Raw genomic sequence first — 19,235 nt, forward strand, 5'->3', positions numbered from 1 at the left:
AGGTTTCAAGTTGGTCTTCGGGTACTTCTATTGAAGCCATCAAGATTGGTTTCAATGCCTAATCTAATTATGTTCATGATGGAGTGCATTGGAGGATCTCAAAGATTGATATATTCGGGCTTCTGAGGATCAAGGCTTGAGAGAATAATCAAAGAGAAGAATTCAAGTTATGGTCTCAAGACAAGATCATGGTGAGCTCATGTGTTGGGTTTCGGTTGATCAAGTCTTGAAGCAAGCAACTAGAGTGACGAATTCATTATGCCTCTCAAGAGATTGTGATGGAGTTTTTAGAAGGGCAAGTGGTGACCAAGATGATATTCATAGTGGAACTTGATATGGTCATGGAAGAGTCTTTGGTGATATAGTCTTGAAGCAATGAAGGGAAATGAAGAGTTCATTGTGGCTTTCAATAAACCAAGATGGAGCTTCGAGTAAAGATGTTGGTTGACCAAGATGAAGCTCGAAGATTATATCTAAGTGGTCAACTCTCAAAGCACAAACATTGTACCACGTGAGATCAAGTGATCTAGTGGTATGGTAAGTAATTGTGAATTGTGCTTTGTTACCTAACCCATGCTATGTGTTTGGTATGTCTATGTGGGTTAGGTGTTTCTCATGGGCTTGCATCAAAAGGAAAGATCTCAAGTAGCCTATGTGTGGATGACATCAAGTGGTGATGGTCATCGGGTTCGAGGAGTCCAAGTGCAAGATGAGAAGCCAGAGGTTATATGCTTTGAAGCTTGCGGTCCACATCATGATAATGCTCATGTGAAGATGGGCTTAAGTTAAGGCTTCCCTCATTGCAATATGAGGAATCAATTCAAGCATCTTCACCAAGTGGTTGTGGACAAGAAAGGGATTCCAACTTGAGACAAGAATTGGAGTCATCACCAAGCTCAAGTTGAATATGCAAGGCAAAGGTATACCTTAGCTAGGTTTTCCTAGTTTTGCCGGTCTCATGGTGCTTGGAGGGAGACCGGATTATATGTTTGATAGCCGTACTATCAAGAGGGACTCTCGGGCAAGTAGCTTGATCATGTCGCATGTAGAGAGCTCAAACCTTTGCATTACTTGCATCATTATTTATTGTTGATCTTGGGTGGTCCTCTATGTGAGGACCTTGGGCTTTTCCATAGCTTCAAAACGAGCCCAAGATCATCGAATTCGGAGTCCGTATGCCAAAGTTATCACTGTTTTAGTGGGCTGCTGCAGGCTGTTCTGGGTACCCCGTGGACACGGGGTTTTTGACCCCCGTGGGCACGGGGCCCCATGCACACGGGCCTGTACCGTGCGCACGGGACCCCGTGGGCACGGGGTCTAAACCCCCGTGGGCACGGGGTGTCCAGGAAGTGTCTGTTGGAGCCCCAACGGCTAGTTTTGGAAGTTGGCTATAAAAGAGCCCTTCCTCCCCACCGGTTTGGGGATTGTTTATTCACATTCTAAACATCATTTTGAGCCTCTTACCACCTCTCCCAAACCCCTATCTCCCTTCTAAGTGAAGGGTGATTTGTGGATGGATCTTGGAGTCATTTGTTGATTTCCTCCATTGCATCCCCTCTCTTCAATCTCCCACTTTCTTGAGTTGCATCTTGTGAGATTGAGAGAGTGAGTTGAGCATTTGTTGCTTGACCTTGCATTGCATTTGTTGCATCAGTCTGAGCTCCCCGCATCAATTTGTTCGAGTGAGAGCCCGTGAGTTTGTTACTCTTGGAGGCTTAGCCTCCTAGACGGTTTGGTGATACATTGAGAAGATTGTGAAGAGGCCTATGTGGCCAAGGTTCCCCCGGAAGCTTCCTTTTGTGGTGTGCTCCGGGGAAGGGTGTTGAAGTGGCCTAGGTGGTCAAGTTCCTCCGGAAGCTTCCGTGGTTGTGGTGTGCTCCGGAGAAGTTTGTAAAGGTGTGGTGGTCGCCTTCAAGACCAACCCCGAGTGAATCGAGGCTCATCCGTTGGGGGTGACTCGAAAGGGAGAATACGGTGAGTCACTTGGTGATGCCCTGGAGCTTTGGCTACGGCACCGCTCTAACAGAGATTAGCACTCTCACGAGTGTGAACTTCGGGATAAATCCGCGTCCCCGACTCACTTGTGGTTATCTCATACCCACACCCTTTACTTTCTACAATTCATACTTGCCCATATTGATATATCTTGTGATAGTTGAATTGCTTAGTTCCTTCATTTCCATATCTTGTGATATAGTTTGTGCTTGCTAGTTTGCTTAATTGCCTATCTTGTTTAGCATAGGTTGTTGGTGAACTTAGTTGAGCCTAGCATATTTAGGATTTGTGCTTGAAAAGTATCTGTTTGTTTAATTCCGCATTAGGATAAAGCCAAATCCGTAAAAGTTTTAAAACTCCTATTCACCCCCCTCCAGTCGTCATCTAGATCATTTCACCACGACATGATTGTAGCTAACACCCTCTTTAGAAAGAGAGAATCACATTTGGTGACTTTTAGTAGTGGACAACACTCTAGCCAGATTGATTTCATCCTCTCGAGAAGAGAAGATAGGCGTGCGTGCCTAGACTGTAAGGTGATACATGAAGAGAGTGTTGTACCTCAGCATAAGCTGGTGGTTGCTGACTTTCTCTTTCGGATTCGTGTCAAGCGGGATAAGCGTGCCAAAGTCGCTAGAACAAAGTGGTGGAAGCTCAACGGGGAGGTAGCTCAGGCGTTCAAGGAGAGGGTCATTAAGGAGGGCCCATGGGAGGAAGGAGGGGATGCAGACAATGTGTGGATGAAGATGGCGACTTGCATTCGTAAGGTGGTCTCGGATGAGTTTAGAGTGTCCACGGGTAGGAGAAGCAAAGATAAGGATACCTGGTGGTGGAATGATGTTTTCCAGAAGGCGATTAAAGAGAAGAAAGATTGCTTCATACGCATGTACCTGGATAGGAGTGCGGACAACATAGAGAAGTACAAGATGGTAAAGAAGGCCGCAAAAGCGAGCTGCCAGTGAAGCGAGGGGTCGGGCATATGAGGACCTCTACCAATGGTTAGGCACGAAGGTGAAAGGGACATCTATAAGATGGCCAAGATCCGAGAGAGGAAGACGAGGGATATTGACAAAGTCAAATGCATCAAGGACGAAGCAGATCAACTCTAGGTGAAGGACGAGGAGATTAAGCATAGATGGCGGGAGTACTTCGACAAGTTGTTCAATGGAGAGAAGGAGAGTTCTACCATTGAACTGGACGACTCCTTTGATGAGCCCAACATGCGTTTCGTGCGGCGAATCCAGGAGCCTGAGGTCAAGGAGGCTTTAAAAAGAATGAAAGGAGGCAAGGTAATGGGCCCTGATTGTATCCCCATTGAGGTGTGGAAAGGCCTCGGGGACATAGTGATAGTATGGCTAACCAACCTTTTCAACCTCATTTTCGGGCAAACAAGATGCCAGAAGAATGGAGACGGAGTATATTAGTACCAATCTTCAAGAACGAGGGGGATGTTCAGAGTTGTACTAATTACCATAGAATTAAGCTGATGAGCCATACAATGAAGCTATGGTTGAGTCATTGAGCACCGCTTAAGAAGAATGACAAGCATGACCAAAAATCTGTTTGGTTTCATGCCTGGGAGGTCGACCATGGAAGCCATTTTCTTGGTACGACAACTTATGGAGAGATACAGGGAGTTAAAGAAGGACTTGCATATGGTGTTCATTGACTTGGAGAAGGCATACGATAAGATACCGCGGAATGTCATGTGGTGGGCCTTGAAGAAACACAAAGTCCCAACAAAGTACATTACCCTCATCAAGGACATGTACAATAATGTTGTGGCAATCATTCGAACAAGTGATGTCGACACTGATGACTTCCCGATTAAGATAGGACTGCATCAGGGGTCAGCTTTGAGCCCTTATCTTTTTGCCTTAGGTGATGGATGAGGTCACAAGGGGTATACAAGGATATATCCCATGGTGTATGCTCTTTGCGGATGATGTGGTGCTAGTTGACGATAGTCGGACAGGGGTAAATAGGAAGTTAGAGTTATAAAGACAAACCTTGGAATCGAAAGGGTTTAGGCTTAGTAGAACTAAAACCGAGTACATGATGTGCAGTTTCAGTACTACTATGTGTGTGAGGAGGAGGAGGCTAGCCTTGATGGGCAGGTGGTACCTCAAAAGAACACCTTCAATATTTGGGGTCAGTGATGCAGGAGGATGAGGGTATTGATGAAGATCTGAACCATCGAATCAAAGCCGGATGGATGAAGTGGCGCCAAGCTTCTGGCATTCTCTGTGACAAGAGAGTGCCACAAAAGCTAAAAGGCAAGTTCTACAGGACGGTTGTTCGACCCGCAATGTTGTATGGCACTGAGTGTTGGCCGACTAAAAGGCGATATGTTCAACAGTTAGGTGTGGCGGAGATGCGTATGTTGAGATGGATGTGTGTGGCCACACAAGGAAGGATAGAGTCCGAAATGATAATATACGAGATAGAGTTGGGGTAGCACCAATTGAAGAGAAGCTTATCCAACATCGTCTGAGATAGTTTGGGCATATTCAGCGCAGATCTCCAGAAGTTTCAGTGCATAGCGGACGGCTAAAGCGTGCGGAGAATGTAAGAGAGGTCGGGGTAGACCGAATTTGACATGGGAGGAGTTTATTAAGAGAGACTTGAAGGATTGGAGTATCACCAAAGAACTAGTTATGGATAGGAATGCGTGGAAGCTTGCTATCCATGCGCCAGAGCCATGAGTTGGTCGTGAGATCTTATGGGTTTCAACTCTAGCCTACCCAACTTGTTTGGGACTAAAGGCTTTGTTGTTGTTGTTGTCGTCGTCGTCATCGTCGTCGTCAGCAGGTGAAAAAATCTACTCCCTCCATCCGGAATAACTTGTTGCAGCAATGGATAAAAATGAATGTATCTAAAACTGAAATACATTTAGATACATCCATTTATGTGACAAGTAATTCCGTATGGAGGGAGTATATCATAAAGTTTCCTTTGAGATTGTTCTGAAATAGAAGTATGTCATAAAGTTTCCTTTGAGATTGTTCTGAAATAGACTTTTGCCAGTAGCGAAATACGATAACCATCTTGGATTACAAATACTGGTTTGGTTCACGAGGATCACAAACAAACAATGTAGTGTCAAAAAACGTCTTACATTTTCAAATAGGCAAATCTGAGAGCAGGGTAGCACAGAGCTTACTCAATAAGGACCCAAGAAATGTTGGGAATATGTGACTCGAGTTTCAGTATATGACCAGTTCACAATATTGAATTCAGAATTAGCAAATGAACAACTTGGATTGCAAATGCAAAACAGTTCAGGGTTTAGAGCTTCGGGTATCTAATGCAGGTATCCATGATCCATACGGGGTACTGCAATACCCCCAGGCAAAAATTGCTACAATAAGTCTCATGTAAGCCATTCCTGCATTAAGAAGTGAGGACTAGGTATTTTGACTAACACAACTCCAGCCTGCTGTAATGAGAAACCAAACGAATATGGCAGAACCAAAAACATTAATTTCCTAATAACTAAACCAGAAATTACCAGCCAAATTTGCACCAAAATACTTTCCAAACACCACCACCAAGTATTTCTTTTCTGGAAGGAACACCACCAAAAGTATCATTCTTCCTGCCATCTCCCTCCGAGAGCGCTGTCATTCTTCACCTTCGCCACTCCAATTCGGGAGAGGACTGCGGCCTATTGTATGGCTGCGACTCCTCAGGCTTGATAGAATTTGTAAACGTGCTCCAGCCCATGATGTGCGGTATGATGTACTGCAAATATAATAATGTGTTCAGACATTATGAAGGAACAGGTTTGTTTTTTGCATTTACCTAAAAAGGGCAACCTGTCTACCGAAATGTTACTATTGGTCCCACGCTTCATTATATACCACAAAATGGTGGGCTAAAGGAAGAAATACAGCAAGCATAACACATTAGAGCATCTCCAACAGGCGCACTAAAAGACGCGCCCTCACGGTAAAACTGCTTTTTAGCGCGCGCCAACCGGTTTCGCGCGCTCCAGCGGTGGCGGGAAACGATTGTGCACGCGGGAAAAGGCGGCAGCTCGCGCGCTAGATTTGGCGCGCCGCTTCGCGCGCGCCTATAAAACTGCAGCGCCATCTGCCGCTCTCTCTCACTCTCTCCACTGCTCTCCCTCCTCGCCGCCGACACGCCACCACCGCGCCACCATGCCGCCTTGCCGCCGGGGAGGTTCGGGCTACCGCGGCGTCCGCGTGCGCCCGTCCGGCACCTACTCCGCCTCGATGCGGCGTGCGCCTCGGCCTCGGAACCTTCGACACCGCCCAGGATGGCGCCCGCGCGTACGACGCTGCGGCGTGGCGCCTCCGGCGGTCCCGTTGGGACATGAACTTCACCGACGTGTCGACGCGAGAGCGGGCACAGGAGTTGGCGCCTTTCCCGCGGCTTACCACTGACGAGGATCGTCGCAAACACCGGAGGCGGGAGCGCCGTCTTAGCCTGGCCGAGATGGACGAGGAAGCCATGGCGCTGTGGAGGCAACGCTTCCCGCAAGACATCATCAACGAAGAACAGTTCTTCGCCGAGAGGAGGACGGAGAGGGAGGAGAGGAGGAAGGAGCGAGCCGCCTATCGCGAGGACAAGCGAACACGGAAGGCGGTCGCTAAATACAACATGGCGCTAGGAGATGCGTCGTCCTGGGACTCCCGCGACGAGCGGTTCCTTGACGCCTATGCCCAGACGTCGGAGGAGGACATCACCGAGGCAGAGTCCGAGTCGGAGAACGAGTAGTAGTAGTTTTTTTGTATCGTAGAAGCAGGCTATGTGGACGTAGTAGAACTATATATGAATATATCGCTGGAGAAGCCTAGATGTACGCATTTTGTATCATAGAAGCAGACTATGTGCCGAACTATTTTTTGCGCGCTGCTGGAGCGGCGCGCGCGCGCTGCATTTTAGCACGGCTGTTGGAGCCAGCGCTGCAGGCCGCGCAAAACCAGGCGAAGCGCACGCGGCGAAGTAGTTTTTAGCGCGCGGCACGTTGCGCGCCTGTTGGAGATGCTCTTAGATCTAGTTGTTACCAAAACACATCTACTGCCAGTTTGTTACATGCTGACATGCTCCTCCATACACAATCGTGGCGGAAAATAGCCCATGTCATATGTTAGGACACAGTGTGATTTCTGATGGAAGTAGAATCAAGTGGTGTTCAAACTATAATTCGTGCAGTTAGCTCAAACTACCTCAATGATCTATAACTGAATAATGGTAAAGAAAAGACTCTAGCAGAATAATGATGCGTACATTGAAAGTCGATACAATGACCGCATATTCTCCTTTGGTTATAGGGATGTAAATGTTCTCATCAACATTCAAAAGACGGTTTTGAACACCTACAAGGAAAACGATGATCAGATCAATTTGGGAACATAGATTCAGAAGCAAGTAGCATTTGTAGTAGAGCAATGGCGACTACATACTGAGGTTGAAAAAGCGACCGTTGCCATCTGGTGTTGGCTCAACCTTTAGAACTTTGCGCACTTTACCTTCATCGCTGTTTGTATAGAACAATAGTAAGTATTAAGGCTATTTTAGTCACAATTCGAGAAGTAAAATACACAGGTATATTTCAAAAGAAAATATATAAACAAATAACATAAGAATATGAAATTTACTGAAGCCCTGGTAAGTTATGCTACAGATAATGAATTTTGGGAAAATTTTATTACAAACATTGCAGTAAAAGAGCATTGTATTAACTAGCAACCTTTTTTGGCTTGACAGACATGTTAACACAATGGTATCCTGAACAAAGTCTCTCTTTTGGCAATTAATAATCTTGATCAAAAGAAGAAAATAAAGCGTCTTCTCATATTGCCATCCTATTTCAACTATATGGTAGGCCAAGGGAATTACTAAGCATCAGGTGCACTGTAAAGTTCCAAGACTATTTTACTTCAATGCAAAATACACAGAAATGGAGAAATTTGATTGCTGATATTTAGGTCTTTCTAAATAATTGGATTGGCAACATAGGGCAATAATCACGCTGAGGATGCCCATAGCAATAACAAAAGGTTGCATTTAAGATAATGATCCACACATGTTTTATTCACACGCTTCTGTAGAAGGAGCTTGTAGTTAGATATAGCACACAAGACTAACCTCCTCCCCTTGAAAGGGTCATGAAAGAACTCGCACGAATCTGTTAGACCAAGAGTAAGCAAGGTTCCCATCTCCCAGACAGATAATGAGAACACCTGCACCACAACCAAATAAGTTCATGTAAAGAACACAATATAGATTTGCTTATCTATACTACTCCCTCTGTAAAGAAATATAAGATCGTTTATATCACTACTTTAGTAATCTCAACGATCTTATATTTCTTTACAGAGGAAGTACTATATAGTGTAGCAGTGTTGGATCGCACCTAGAGCAATCCTAGCCACTGCCCTCCTAAATCGAACGGCTGAGGTTAGAGGGATTCGCTATGAACAGTAGCTCACAGCTGAACCTACTAGGTTCTGGAACCATCGTATCTACCTCTCAGAAAAGAAGACATATGCCCTCCTCTGCCATGCTACAATTGTCAGGTTGTGATGAATAAAAGAAAGTGTAGGCTGTGAGCCGATGCCAGAGATGGTTCGGGAGGAGAAACTAAAGTTGTACTCCCTCTGTATCAAAATATAAGACGTTTTAAGACACAATCGTAGTGTCAAAAAGCGTCTTAATACGGAGGGAGTAGTAAACAATTTGTGGGTTCCACCACGTACATCTTATTTTTTAGAAAAATTCTTGGTGACACCGGGTAGTGGTTGTATTGTGCCAATTAGTACATTTCTAAACTTTATTTCGCGTACATCAACAATATAAATTCTTGCTCGGAATTCATTTTTCAAACTAATGTATGTTTTTTTTTCTTTTGTCGGAGCCACACCATACTGCTAAGACGTGCATTCACACTAGTTTTTGGTAACTGCAGACATAAAGCATCTGAGCGTACGGAAGATCTTACAAAGAAACCAGACAAACAAATAGAGCCTATAATACATGCTCACAATTTCGAAATATTAACTTACAAACCAAGAAACTATCCAGTCAGGAGTCAGCTCAAAATGGCATGGATAGGTTAACAGCTTCCAACATGCCAACATTTGCTTCTTTGTGTTGAAAAAAAATGTGAATCTCAACACCTTTCTCTAACTAGTTTATCTTGGAAGTTTCTAACTTGACGCGGGAATGAACGAGCATTTCAACAGAAAATTGGACAAGGCAGAGGAAAATCCATGATCACCTGCTTGCGAGTCCAATCATACTGCCGAGGCCCCACCGCGGGGGCGAACTGGAGCAGCACGAACCCCTCCTTGGCCACCTTGTACGCCCCAGACTGCGAATTTCGAACCAAACACCCATCAATACTGAACAAAAACAACAGAGCACGGCAGCATACGACGCCCAATGGCGCGCCACACTCTACCTACTTCGAGCGGCACGAACTGCGGCGGCCTGGGGTCGAAGGCCAGCGCGGCCTTGCCCTTGTAGATGCTGTAGCTGGCGAACACCCTCCCGGCCTGGCCCCCAGGCACCGGCGGATCCCTCTCCAGCGGCGGCTGCCCGTAGGCGTCGCGCTGCGACGGCGGGGCCCGGGGGTCGAAGTAGTCGGAGTGGCGCGCGGGGACGACGGAGCAGGCGGAGGCGGGCGGCGCCCTGGAGGAGAGGGGCTGGGCCAGGGCGATGGAGTGGGGGTGGGGGCCCCTGGCGTGGCGCGGGAGGAGGGAGAGGGGCTGCGGCGAGGGGAGCGAGACGGAGAGCGGCGGCGGCATTTCGCCGAACGGGTAGGGGACGGGTGCGTGGGTGGGTGTGGACGGCCGAGCCGAGACGGGGCTGTTTCGTCCCGGAGGGGTTTATCCTGTGGCGTGGTTTGGGCGGCCAGGCCTGCCGGTGACATCCGGACCGTTACGTTATCGTCTTTGGGGGCTTGGGGCCATGGAGAGGTGGACCCGCTTGCCACACAAACCCTAACAATATACATGGCCATAAGTCGGGCCCGGCCGGGCCGGGCCTAATAAAGCCCGTGGCAGAAAACCTAAGCCTAGGCCCTGCCCATCGATGGAAAATCCCATCAGGCCTTGGGTCGAGCCTCTTCCCTAAAATGCAAATATGCCAGGCCCAAGACCAACCCGGTCTTCGGGCTCAAAACTTAGGCCCAGGCCCGGCCTGCAGGCAAGACCGGGCCAGATCGGGTTGGGCTTTCTCAGGCCGGGTCGGGTCGGGTCAGGGGGCTGGGTGGAGTTTCCCATGGCTTAAAAAATAAGTCAGCCCTCCAAATTTTCCTATAAGCTGCCTCTCTTATGCTTTAGGGCTTCTAAACTAGTTATGAATTAATTGATTTAAAAGTCTAGAGTAGATTTAGTGTACGGGTTGTTTTTTTAAGCTGGGAAGAGACAACTTATTTTTCAAGCCGTTCAAAAGAGTTGAACCGACATTCTTTCGAAACTCTGGCAACGGGAACATTGAATTAACACATTGATTCATGAAAAGCAATATCATGATTATTTGTGTGTTTTGATGTTCCTTGCTTGTCAGTATGAAGTATAGACAATTGCTTTACATCGTTATTATTTCGTGTAAAACTTTTATGAGCTCCAGGGGTAACTATATTCATGTTAAGGTAGTATCCCCCTCCTCTTATTCCCTACATTCTTCTTTTTATAAACACATGTCATTGTGTTGGACATATGCTCTCCGTCAACCTCACTATTTTCCCGCAAGTTAGTCTGGCATGTATGTATTTCATTTATTGATCTTATCGATTCCTGCATTGGATGCTCTCCTTGTTCATGCTCAATTTCTTCACTGCTCAAAAGTTGTGATTACATAGATTCTTGATATCTGGCCTCGGCAAAGGCGTTCTTCTATTGGCTTGCATAAGGGTTAACACTAAAAATCTCAAAGCAATGGTGAAGAATTGATTCCATATCCGATCAGACCTTTTTAAGTGAGGTACTATTTATAGTCTTTTGGATATTTGATGTGCTTCTGACTAGCACCTTAATTGTACCCGCAATTAGTACGAATTCCCAAAGCTCCCTGCTAGCACTGTATTTAGCATTATTCTTAAAGGATGGTATTAAAAGGTAGGGCATATACTTACACTGAAAACTTAAGCGTCCAAATCCACATAGATTGCAAGTTTCATGATACAAGTAAAATGAAGAGAATGCAAATTCTAGCACCCATTCTAGCATTCCTTCTGTCTTCGCTTCAATGGGGACCGTGTGTTCTTCATGGTGTACATCCTTTTATGCATGCTTTTCGAGTCCTGCGAATGTCTTATTTCTCGAAGGTGGTTATAATTCGTTCTCACCCGTTGATGACTAATGCATTATCACATAAAATATCTAGGCAAAAGTAGTTAATAGGATGCACTACATTATAGATTCTACAAAGTAGGATGCATTCTACACTCATGTTTCTTATTCAACTTAGAATCACTAGCCCCTTCAAGAAGTATTTATTGTACGACCTCCATTCTAGCATTGCACTCATCACATATTGATAATATTGGACCGATATCATACTCACATTGATAATTCAAATGCTCTTCGGATTCATAGTCTTCACATGATAATGGGTATTAAGTGCATGCCATGGATGACTAATCCTTCACCATATTTAACAATTCTTTTATCTTATAATCGTTGGTGATCAAGTGTGGTAGACTCATGTCTCGCTTCTCCATTGCAACTTTCATCTATTCAAGAATACTCACCCCGAAAGACAAGATTATCACTTTTCTATTCATTCTTTTTTTTTGAATTGTTTAGATTGCTTACCACATGTGCCATGTGGTACTTTTCTATCCATTCTTGGTTAAAAAAGGGTAAGCTAAATAACAATAAACAAAAATCTAAATACGACTGGGAAGGTAAGGACCAAGCGTTATGCTCCTCGGCAATGACATCATAGAAAGCTTGATGCCTTGCAAGGTCACAGGATTGTTGTCAAGCCCAGAATTCACGAGAAGTATTGTAACCTAATTCTATATCAAACTAGGGAGAAAAAGGAAAGCAACTACTAACCCGGCTACTACGTTGCCACATGTAATATACACACACCGCTACTCTCGCATGCAAATCATAGTTTGGAAATATTCTAGAAAAACGAGAAATAACAAAATTAACTACTAGGCTAAACCATAAAGTAACTATGGAGATTAAATGCAATTTTTACTCGAGCAAAGGTGGTGTCTTGGTAATGGGTCAGTAGTACTCGGTGGCGTTTAATGGTGTTAATATATATACCACTAGTACTATCTGTGTCTCTGCCGCTTAGGCTGCTTGTAATGGGTAGTATCATACCTTAGTATTATGCACATGATACTAAGGTATGATACTACCTCCGTAATGCATAGTATCATGTACTAGTATCATAGGTAACCTTATTTATTGCCATGCATGACACATAGTAGCATAGCATTTAATATGATACGATATCATGATATGATACTCAACACTCTCTTTCTTCATTTAATTCTATGCCACCTCAGTAAAATAGTCTAGTTGACATGCATGATACTAGCTATGATACTACCATTACGACCAGCCTTAGTTGGGCACTGCCCCAAGCTGCCGCTTAGCAAGGAAACTCAATTGCCCTCTTCTTGCCGCACACATACCGTGGCAAAGGAAGATATTAAGATTATAAATATCATATCAAAAGGTATTAATTTTCGTTGACAACTGTGTTCCCTAGATAAGTCAGGTGGTGTTTGGTTCTCTAGTCCTAGGATTTTTTTTAGTCCCTAAATCTTTTTAAAAAAGACTCTCAAGGAGGTGCTTCTAAGGATTTTTAACAAAAAATCCCAAAAATGTCCCTCCTATTTGGTTTGGTAGGGACTTTTTTTAGTCCCAACACAAAAAAGTCTCTGAAACCAAACACCCCTCATGCTCCTCTGAAGATACAAAAGGTTGTCGTTTGTAAGGTCTATTGATTCACACAAGTACCTATCAACTTCACATGCGGTCTGGAGAGTTGGTTGTCTCCAACTACGAGTGTCCCAAAGACTTAACTTCAACACTTGAGCTAAATGGCTCGCTTGGAAGAAGATTTCAAGGTATTCAATCCTTGAAGGGATACGTTCTAGTTAAACACGAACACACACGCACACGCACATGCATACTTCAATCTTGCTTCACTTTTGACACTTCTTAATAGTACAGTTTGTACTATTACTCGATCAGTAATTAAAAATACTAGAAAAAAAGCTACTCACTAGTCTTCAGCATTTGAAATGCCATTTTGAAGAATTCAATGTTCTCACAACATATTTAGGGGTTATCACCATTGATTAAACCAAATCATCTAGGACTTTCACCTATGTATACTTACAAATGCATTTGTATCTTAACCGTTTCGTTCAAAACTCAAAAAGGAGAACTAGATACACTTACAACTCCTTTTTAATCAAAGATCCTGAAACCCTTTTCAGAAGAGTTGCTTGGAAAATTGAAGCAACAAAAGGAGGTTTCGAATACCACTTTATTGCATTTGAGAAGTAGCACATACGATAAGGTGATATAATAATCCAGTCAACGGTCTTCTTGTAGTTGTAACACCGTGCGCAAACAAAAGTTGGTCGATGCAGACCACGGCGAGAAGCCACAAATAGTCTAGGTGGCTATCATTGATGTCATCCGGAATCCACCAAGGTCGCCCGCCCATTGTGCTGGTGCGCACCACGACGATGACTAGCGCCAAGCTCGCATAATTTCCCGGTGAAAATGCTGCATTGGAGAGCCCCGAGCACACACTCTGCATGACTTCCAACGCCTGGTCATAGGAGAACTCCATCTGTCCAATGATGGTGAACATCTCTGTGGCCCCTCCCACTATGAACAAAATTTAGAATTGGAAAAACATTTTTAAAAATTCATGAACATTTTTCAATTTTGAGATTTTTTTTACAAAATTCACAAATATTTTAAAATTAATGTACATTTAATAAAATTAGGAAATTTTTAATTGAAAGCCGTATGAAATAAAAAACCAGCAAAAGTTAAAAAACAATCAGCTTAAAACACATGGGAAATCAACAGCACAAAAAGAAAGGAGACGCTAAATCTGCGAGTTTCTTCCAGGCTTCCAATCCACAGCCCATCCCAAACTATTTTCCTCAGAAACAAAATCTTAAACTATTACAACGAACGCTGACACTGAGAGTTGCTCACCTCAAAATTGGTCCGGCTTCAGATCCCTCCATCCGGATGCGAAGAAACTTTTTCACTTTAGCTATACTAGCAAACGAGCCCGTGGGTTGCAACGGTAAAAAAATACCACATGTGAAACAACATCATATTCAGATTGTACACATTTGTCTAATCATTTTACATATATAACATGTTAAAATTAAAGTTAGGTTTAAAAGATATGAATATTTCCTAAAATATTTAAATCTGTTCCTAAACCGAATTTAAAAATGTTTGACTTGTAAAAAATAACCTCATGTTCATATTCTACACATTTCTAAATAATTTTGATATATAACATGTTAAAATCGGAGTTATGGTTTAAAAGATATGAATATTTTTAAAAACATTTAAATATTTTCCAAAACCGAATGTAAAAATGGTTGACGTGTAAAAATAATGTCATATTAATATTCTACATATTTTTCTAATCAATTTTCATACATAACATGTTAAAATTGGAGTTATAGTTTAAAAGATATGGTTATTTAAAAAAATATATTTATTTTGAATACACTGCAGGGTGATTAACGCATATATTAGGGGGGTTTATGTAAAACTACAAAAAACGATTCGCAGTGCCTTAACCTGGATCACGGGTTAATTAGCATGAAAGGTAGGGGGTTTGTGTAAAATGCGAAAGAACGATTCGTTCTCACTTAAAACAGAACTGCGGGTTAATTTTCTTATAAAGCGAGGGACTTTTATGCAAAATTACTAGCGACTATGAACGACCAGAAACCCAATTTTCTTTAGGACAACGCTAACGCCCATATTTATGGTGGGAGCCAAACCCGCCCACACGCCCTATAACATACATACTACGCCATGTCATCGCATGCATGCATGTGATTTTTTTTGGATTTTTAGTTTTTAAAATGTTTTATCCCTTAAATGAAAAATCCGATTGAAGATCTGTTTTCACCATTAAATCCCTCGCGACGATATCTTCGAAACTAGATCTCATATCAATATATTTCGACGATTTTTTTTATTAAAAATTGCCATGTCTATTCCACATGAATTGCCATGATGTTTACACTAAAATTGTCATGTTATGTTTCAGCTATTTTCTTCTATATTAAAAAGTAAATTTTGACATATTATAAAACGGAGAATTAAGAAACTAGACTTTCCATGCACCATAAACTAAAATTGCCATGATACATGCACTTAAAATTGCCATGGTTCATGCAAAAAAATATTTTCATGGTCAAAATACTGGAATTGTCATCATCAAAAACTAAAATTGCCATGATCTACAAACTAAAATTGCCACATGGCAACTTTAGTTTAAGCACCATGGCAACTACAGTGTAAACATCATGGCAATTTTTGGGAAAAAAATTTGTCGAAACATATCAATATGGGGTCTAGTTTTGAAGATCTCGTCGAGACGGATTTAATGATGAAAACGGATTTTTAATTCGCTTTTTTAATTAGGAGATAAAATACTATTTTTAAGCCGAAAAACAAAAAGATTTCTGCTGATGTCATCTGTTCATACGTGGCAAAATGAGTGGTGATGGAGGCATGTGGGTGATGTGCAAACGCCCACACATGAGGCGTTAGTTTTTCCGTTTCTTTATTATTAAGTAAAGAAGTAAGTTTCCTGAAAATTAATTTTGTCTCAGTCAATTGTTTGGGCCGTTGATTTCTGCTTCATGATTCGTCCAACTTTTATTCTGGGCTCGTCTGTATGGTCTTTTGGGCTGTTTTTGTTTTTTTGACTGACCACACATTCGGGTCAGCCAATTCTTTAACGGGCCGAAGCCCATTCTAATGCAACAACCCTATGCATTCTCGTTTGTTTTTTTCTTCTGTTTTCCTGTTTATATACGTTCTGTCTTTTGTGTTATTCATTTCATTGCTAGTTGGTTTTTTTATTTTGTATGTATTTTGGGATGTTGGGTGTCTAAATATATACATACAAATAATATATAATAATATGTGCCACATTTCACTATTGTATGATTATTCTTTGCATAATACGAAAAGTGCAATTTCAGTGCAAAGTTGTGTGCAAGTTTTTATTTTTATTTTTTATTTCTTCTTAAATAGAAATTCCAATTCCACTAGTTCATTATTACTTAAAAAACTTCATTATTTTGATATTGTCTTATTTTTTTATTTCATTTTCATTCTACTTTAAGGGTAATACCATTGCCACTAACTCATTTGTTCTTTTTTTTTTTGTAAAAATTGCACTTTTATATGCTTATTGTTACAAATTTTTAAAAGGCGCAATTCCTATGTGTATTTTGTGAACATTTTGTCACTGTTTGTTTTAGATTTTGTTTTTCATTTTCTTTCTGCAATACCAATGTCCGTAATTCATTCTTCCTTAGAAAATTTAACTATTTTAAGTTTCTTTTTCATTTTATTTCTTCTTGAGGGGTAATACCAATGCCACTATTTCATACCATCTTTTTTGTGAACACTATTTTATGCTTAATGTTGCATATTATAAAAAAGCAATGTTTGTGTAAATTGTGTGCAAAATTATATTATTTTCTTTTTTGTTTTCACATTATTTGTTCTTAATGGGTAATAGCAATGCAACTAAGTCATTCCATCTTGTAAAATATAGTTCTTTTTATTTTCCTGTGTGTAAGTATAAATGCAAGTACTAAATACTATATGTGTGACTAATTCATTCCTTCTTATAATACTTCCTTGTTTGTGAAAATTCCTCTATTATATGCATATTCTTGCATATTTTAGATAACGCAATTTATGTGTAAATTATGGGCAAGTTTTTATTATTTTCTACTCCCTCCGTTCCTAAATATTTGTCTTTTTAGAGGTTTCAAATGGACTACCACATACGGATGTATATAGACATATTTTAGAGTTTAGATTCACTCATTTTGCTTCGTATGTAGTCACTTGTTGAAATCTCTAGAAAGACAAATATTTAGGAACGGAGGGAGTAAATATTTTATTTTCTTTGTTCTTAACGGTAATACCAATGCCGCTAATTCATTCTTTCTTAGAAAGCTTTATCATTTATATTTATATTTATTTTTTATTTTATTCTTTAATGTGAAACCAACACAAGTATTAGATTTGTAATTTAATATTTCAATTTCTGTGTACTTCGCTTTTTGCTGTTATCGATATTGGCTTAAAGGTGAAGAATGTTTTTGCGGCGACTTTACTAGAACAATTGATCCCCAATTTGGGCCCAAAGTTGTGCGGCCTCTTTAAGACTATACATGTAATTTATCGAAGTAATTCTAATATTATGTTGTTTAGTGTGATGATAACGAAAATGAGTTAGAAATATGTGTTTAAGTACCCTCTTCTCTCTCTTCAAAATGGTAAATACGTATGATATGTATATGTGCATACATGTATTGTATTGTATGCATACAAAAAATATACATGTATGAGAGATTGCACATATAGTCACTAACTATTACTCCCTACGTTCCTAAATATAAGTCTTTGTAGAGATTTCACTAGGTGGACTACATACGGAGCAAAATGAATGAATCTAAACTTAAAATGCATCTATATACATCTGTATGCGATTTATAATGAAATCTCTACAAAGACTTACATTTAGGAACGGAGGAAGTACATGCAAATATGTGTGACTGTGTGAGAGTGCTATTTAGGTCACCTACAAAGGCTTAGCGAACACTATACTAAAGCACCCTGTATTCAACGTACGAAAAAAAAAGACTGGCTTGGCACTAGTAGTGGACGGGGCAGCGAAAAGTGCTTGCAGCTACCGAGCTTCATGGCTCTTGGGGGTTGAAATTTTTGAAAAACACACTTCCGGTGCTTAATTTTTTTTAAAACAAATACATGAATACATACACATATTCCTGAGGTCCGGGAAAAATCTGGAAACGAAATGCTCTGTGTTTTGAGAAATAGAAAAAGGAGAAATTTCTAACAGAAATGGCAACCTTTTTCTCTTATATACTGTAGAAATTTGTTTTTTTTGTTGTCCCTAACGAAACGAGATTTCTACTGAAACTCGCCACCAGTATTCGAAATGTGTACATGTATCACCGGAAAAAAATCACATTTTTTTGGAACTCCAAAAACACAAATTTTAAAATGTTCAAATATAGAGAGCACTGGAGCTCGAGTGCTGCAACTGTCACGGGGCAGACCGTACCTCCTCATGTCCTCCTCCTCAAGAAAGATTAGGGTTTCTCTGCCTCCCGCCGGTGTTGCCGTCGGTCCGCCTCGTCTCCCGTGGCCTTAGGACCATGGGGGCATGGTGGATCCGGCCCTTGCCGACGGGAGGGCTCCATTTTTAGATGGTTCTTTGAGTCTTGTTAGGATTTGTGTCCTGTTCAGAAAGGCGAGACGACGGCGCCTTCCTGAAGATGGAATAATGTTCTTCTCGTCTAGCCTCCGTCTCGGTGGTGAGTCTAGCATTGTTGGCGGGCGTGTGAAGGTGTGTCTTCGATGGATCTATCTTTGGTGGATCTACTCGGATTTGGTAGTCGTTCGTCTCTACGTTCGTCTGTTTTCAGGTTGGATCCTTCCGATCTACGCTACACTTCATCAGTGGCGGTTACTGTTCTGGTGCGCTGGTCCTATGTGGCCTTAACACGACGACTTCCCGACTGTCTACTATAACAAGTTTTGCCCGGCTCCGCGCTGGTTCTATGGGGCCTTAGCACGACGACTTCCCGACTGTCTACTACAATAAATTTTGCCCGGCTCCGGCGAGGAAGGGGCGATGACGGCGGCGCGCCTTCGGCTCGCTTCAGTGCTTGTAGTCGTCGATAGGTGGTCTTCAAATCTGGTTGTAATTTTTACTATTTCTGGTGTTCGTTGTACTGCCATGATTGAAGATGAATAGATTAATTTTTTTCTAAAAAATACAATTAATAAGAAGTGCCGTTGGAGGCGCAGTTGCGCTGCAACATGACATGCAAATCAACTGTATAAATAAATAAAAAAACAGTGAACTTACGCATAGTCGCTTTAAAACTTCTTTTATAGGGAAAACCGAGGAAGTTACTAGTCATTACACGTTCGGAATCTATACATACGGTGATTTCCAGT

The 19,235-nt window shown here is 41.8% G+C and overlaps 1 protein-coding gene across 1 annotated transcript; it reads right to left on the reverse strand.

The window, feature by feature from the left end:
- Positions 1-5,154: 5,154 nt before the first annotated feature.
- On the reverse strand, positions 5,155-9,878 carry LOC119287760 (single-stranded DNA-binding protein WHY1, chloroplastic-like). The gene is made up of 6 exons (XM_037567369.1): positions 9,432-9,878; positions 9,245-9,337; positions 8,113-8,207; positions 7,428-7,501; positions 7,252-7,340; positions 5,155-5,739 (listed from the first exon to the last, which is right to left on the reverse strand). Exons 1-6 carry the CDS (start codon positions 9,771-9,773, stop codon positions 5,626-5,628), a joined length of 807 nt encoding a protein of 268 aa, XP_037423266.1. The 5' UTR covers positions 9,774-9,878; the 3' UTR covers positions 5,155-5,625.
- Between the last annotated feature and the right edge of the window lie 9,357 nt (positions 9,879-19,235).

This window comes from Triticum dicoccoides, chromosome 4A, assembly GCF_002162155.2.
Source record: "Triticum dicoccoides isolate Atlit2015 ecotype Zavitan chromosome 4A, WEW_v2.0, whole genome shotgun sequence".
Taxonomy (NCBI): Eukaryota; Viridiplantae; Streptophyta; class Magnoliopsida; order Poales; family Poaceae; genus Triticum; species Triticum dicoccoides.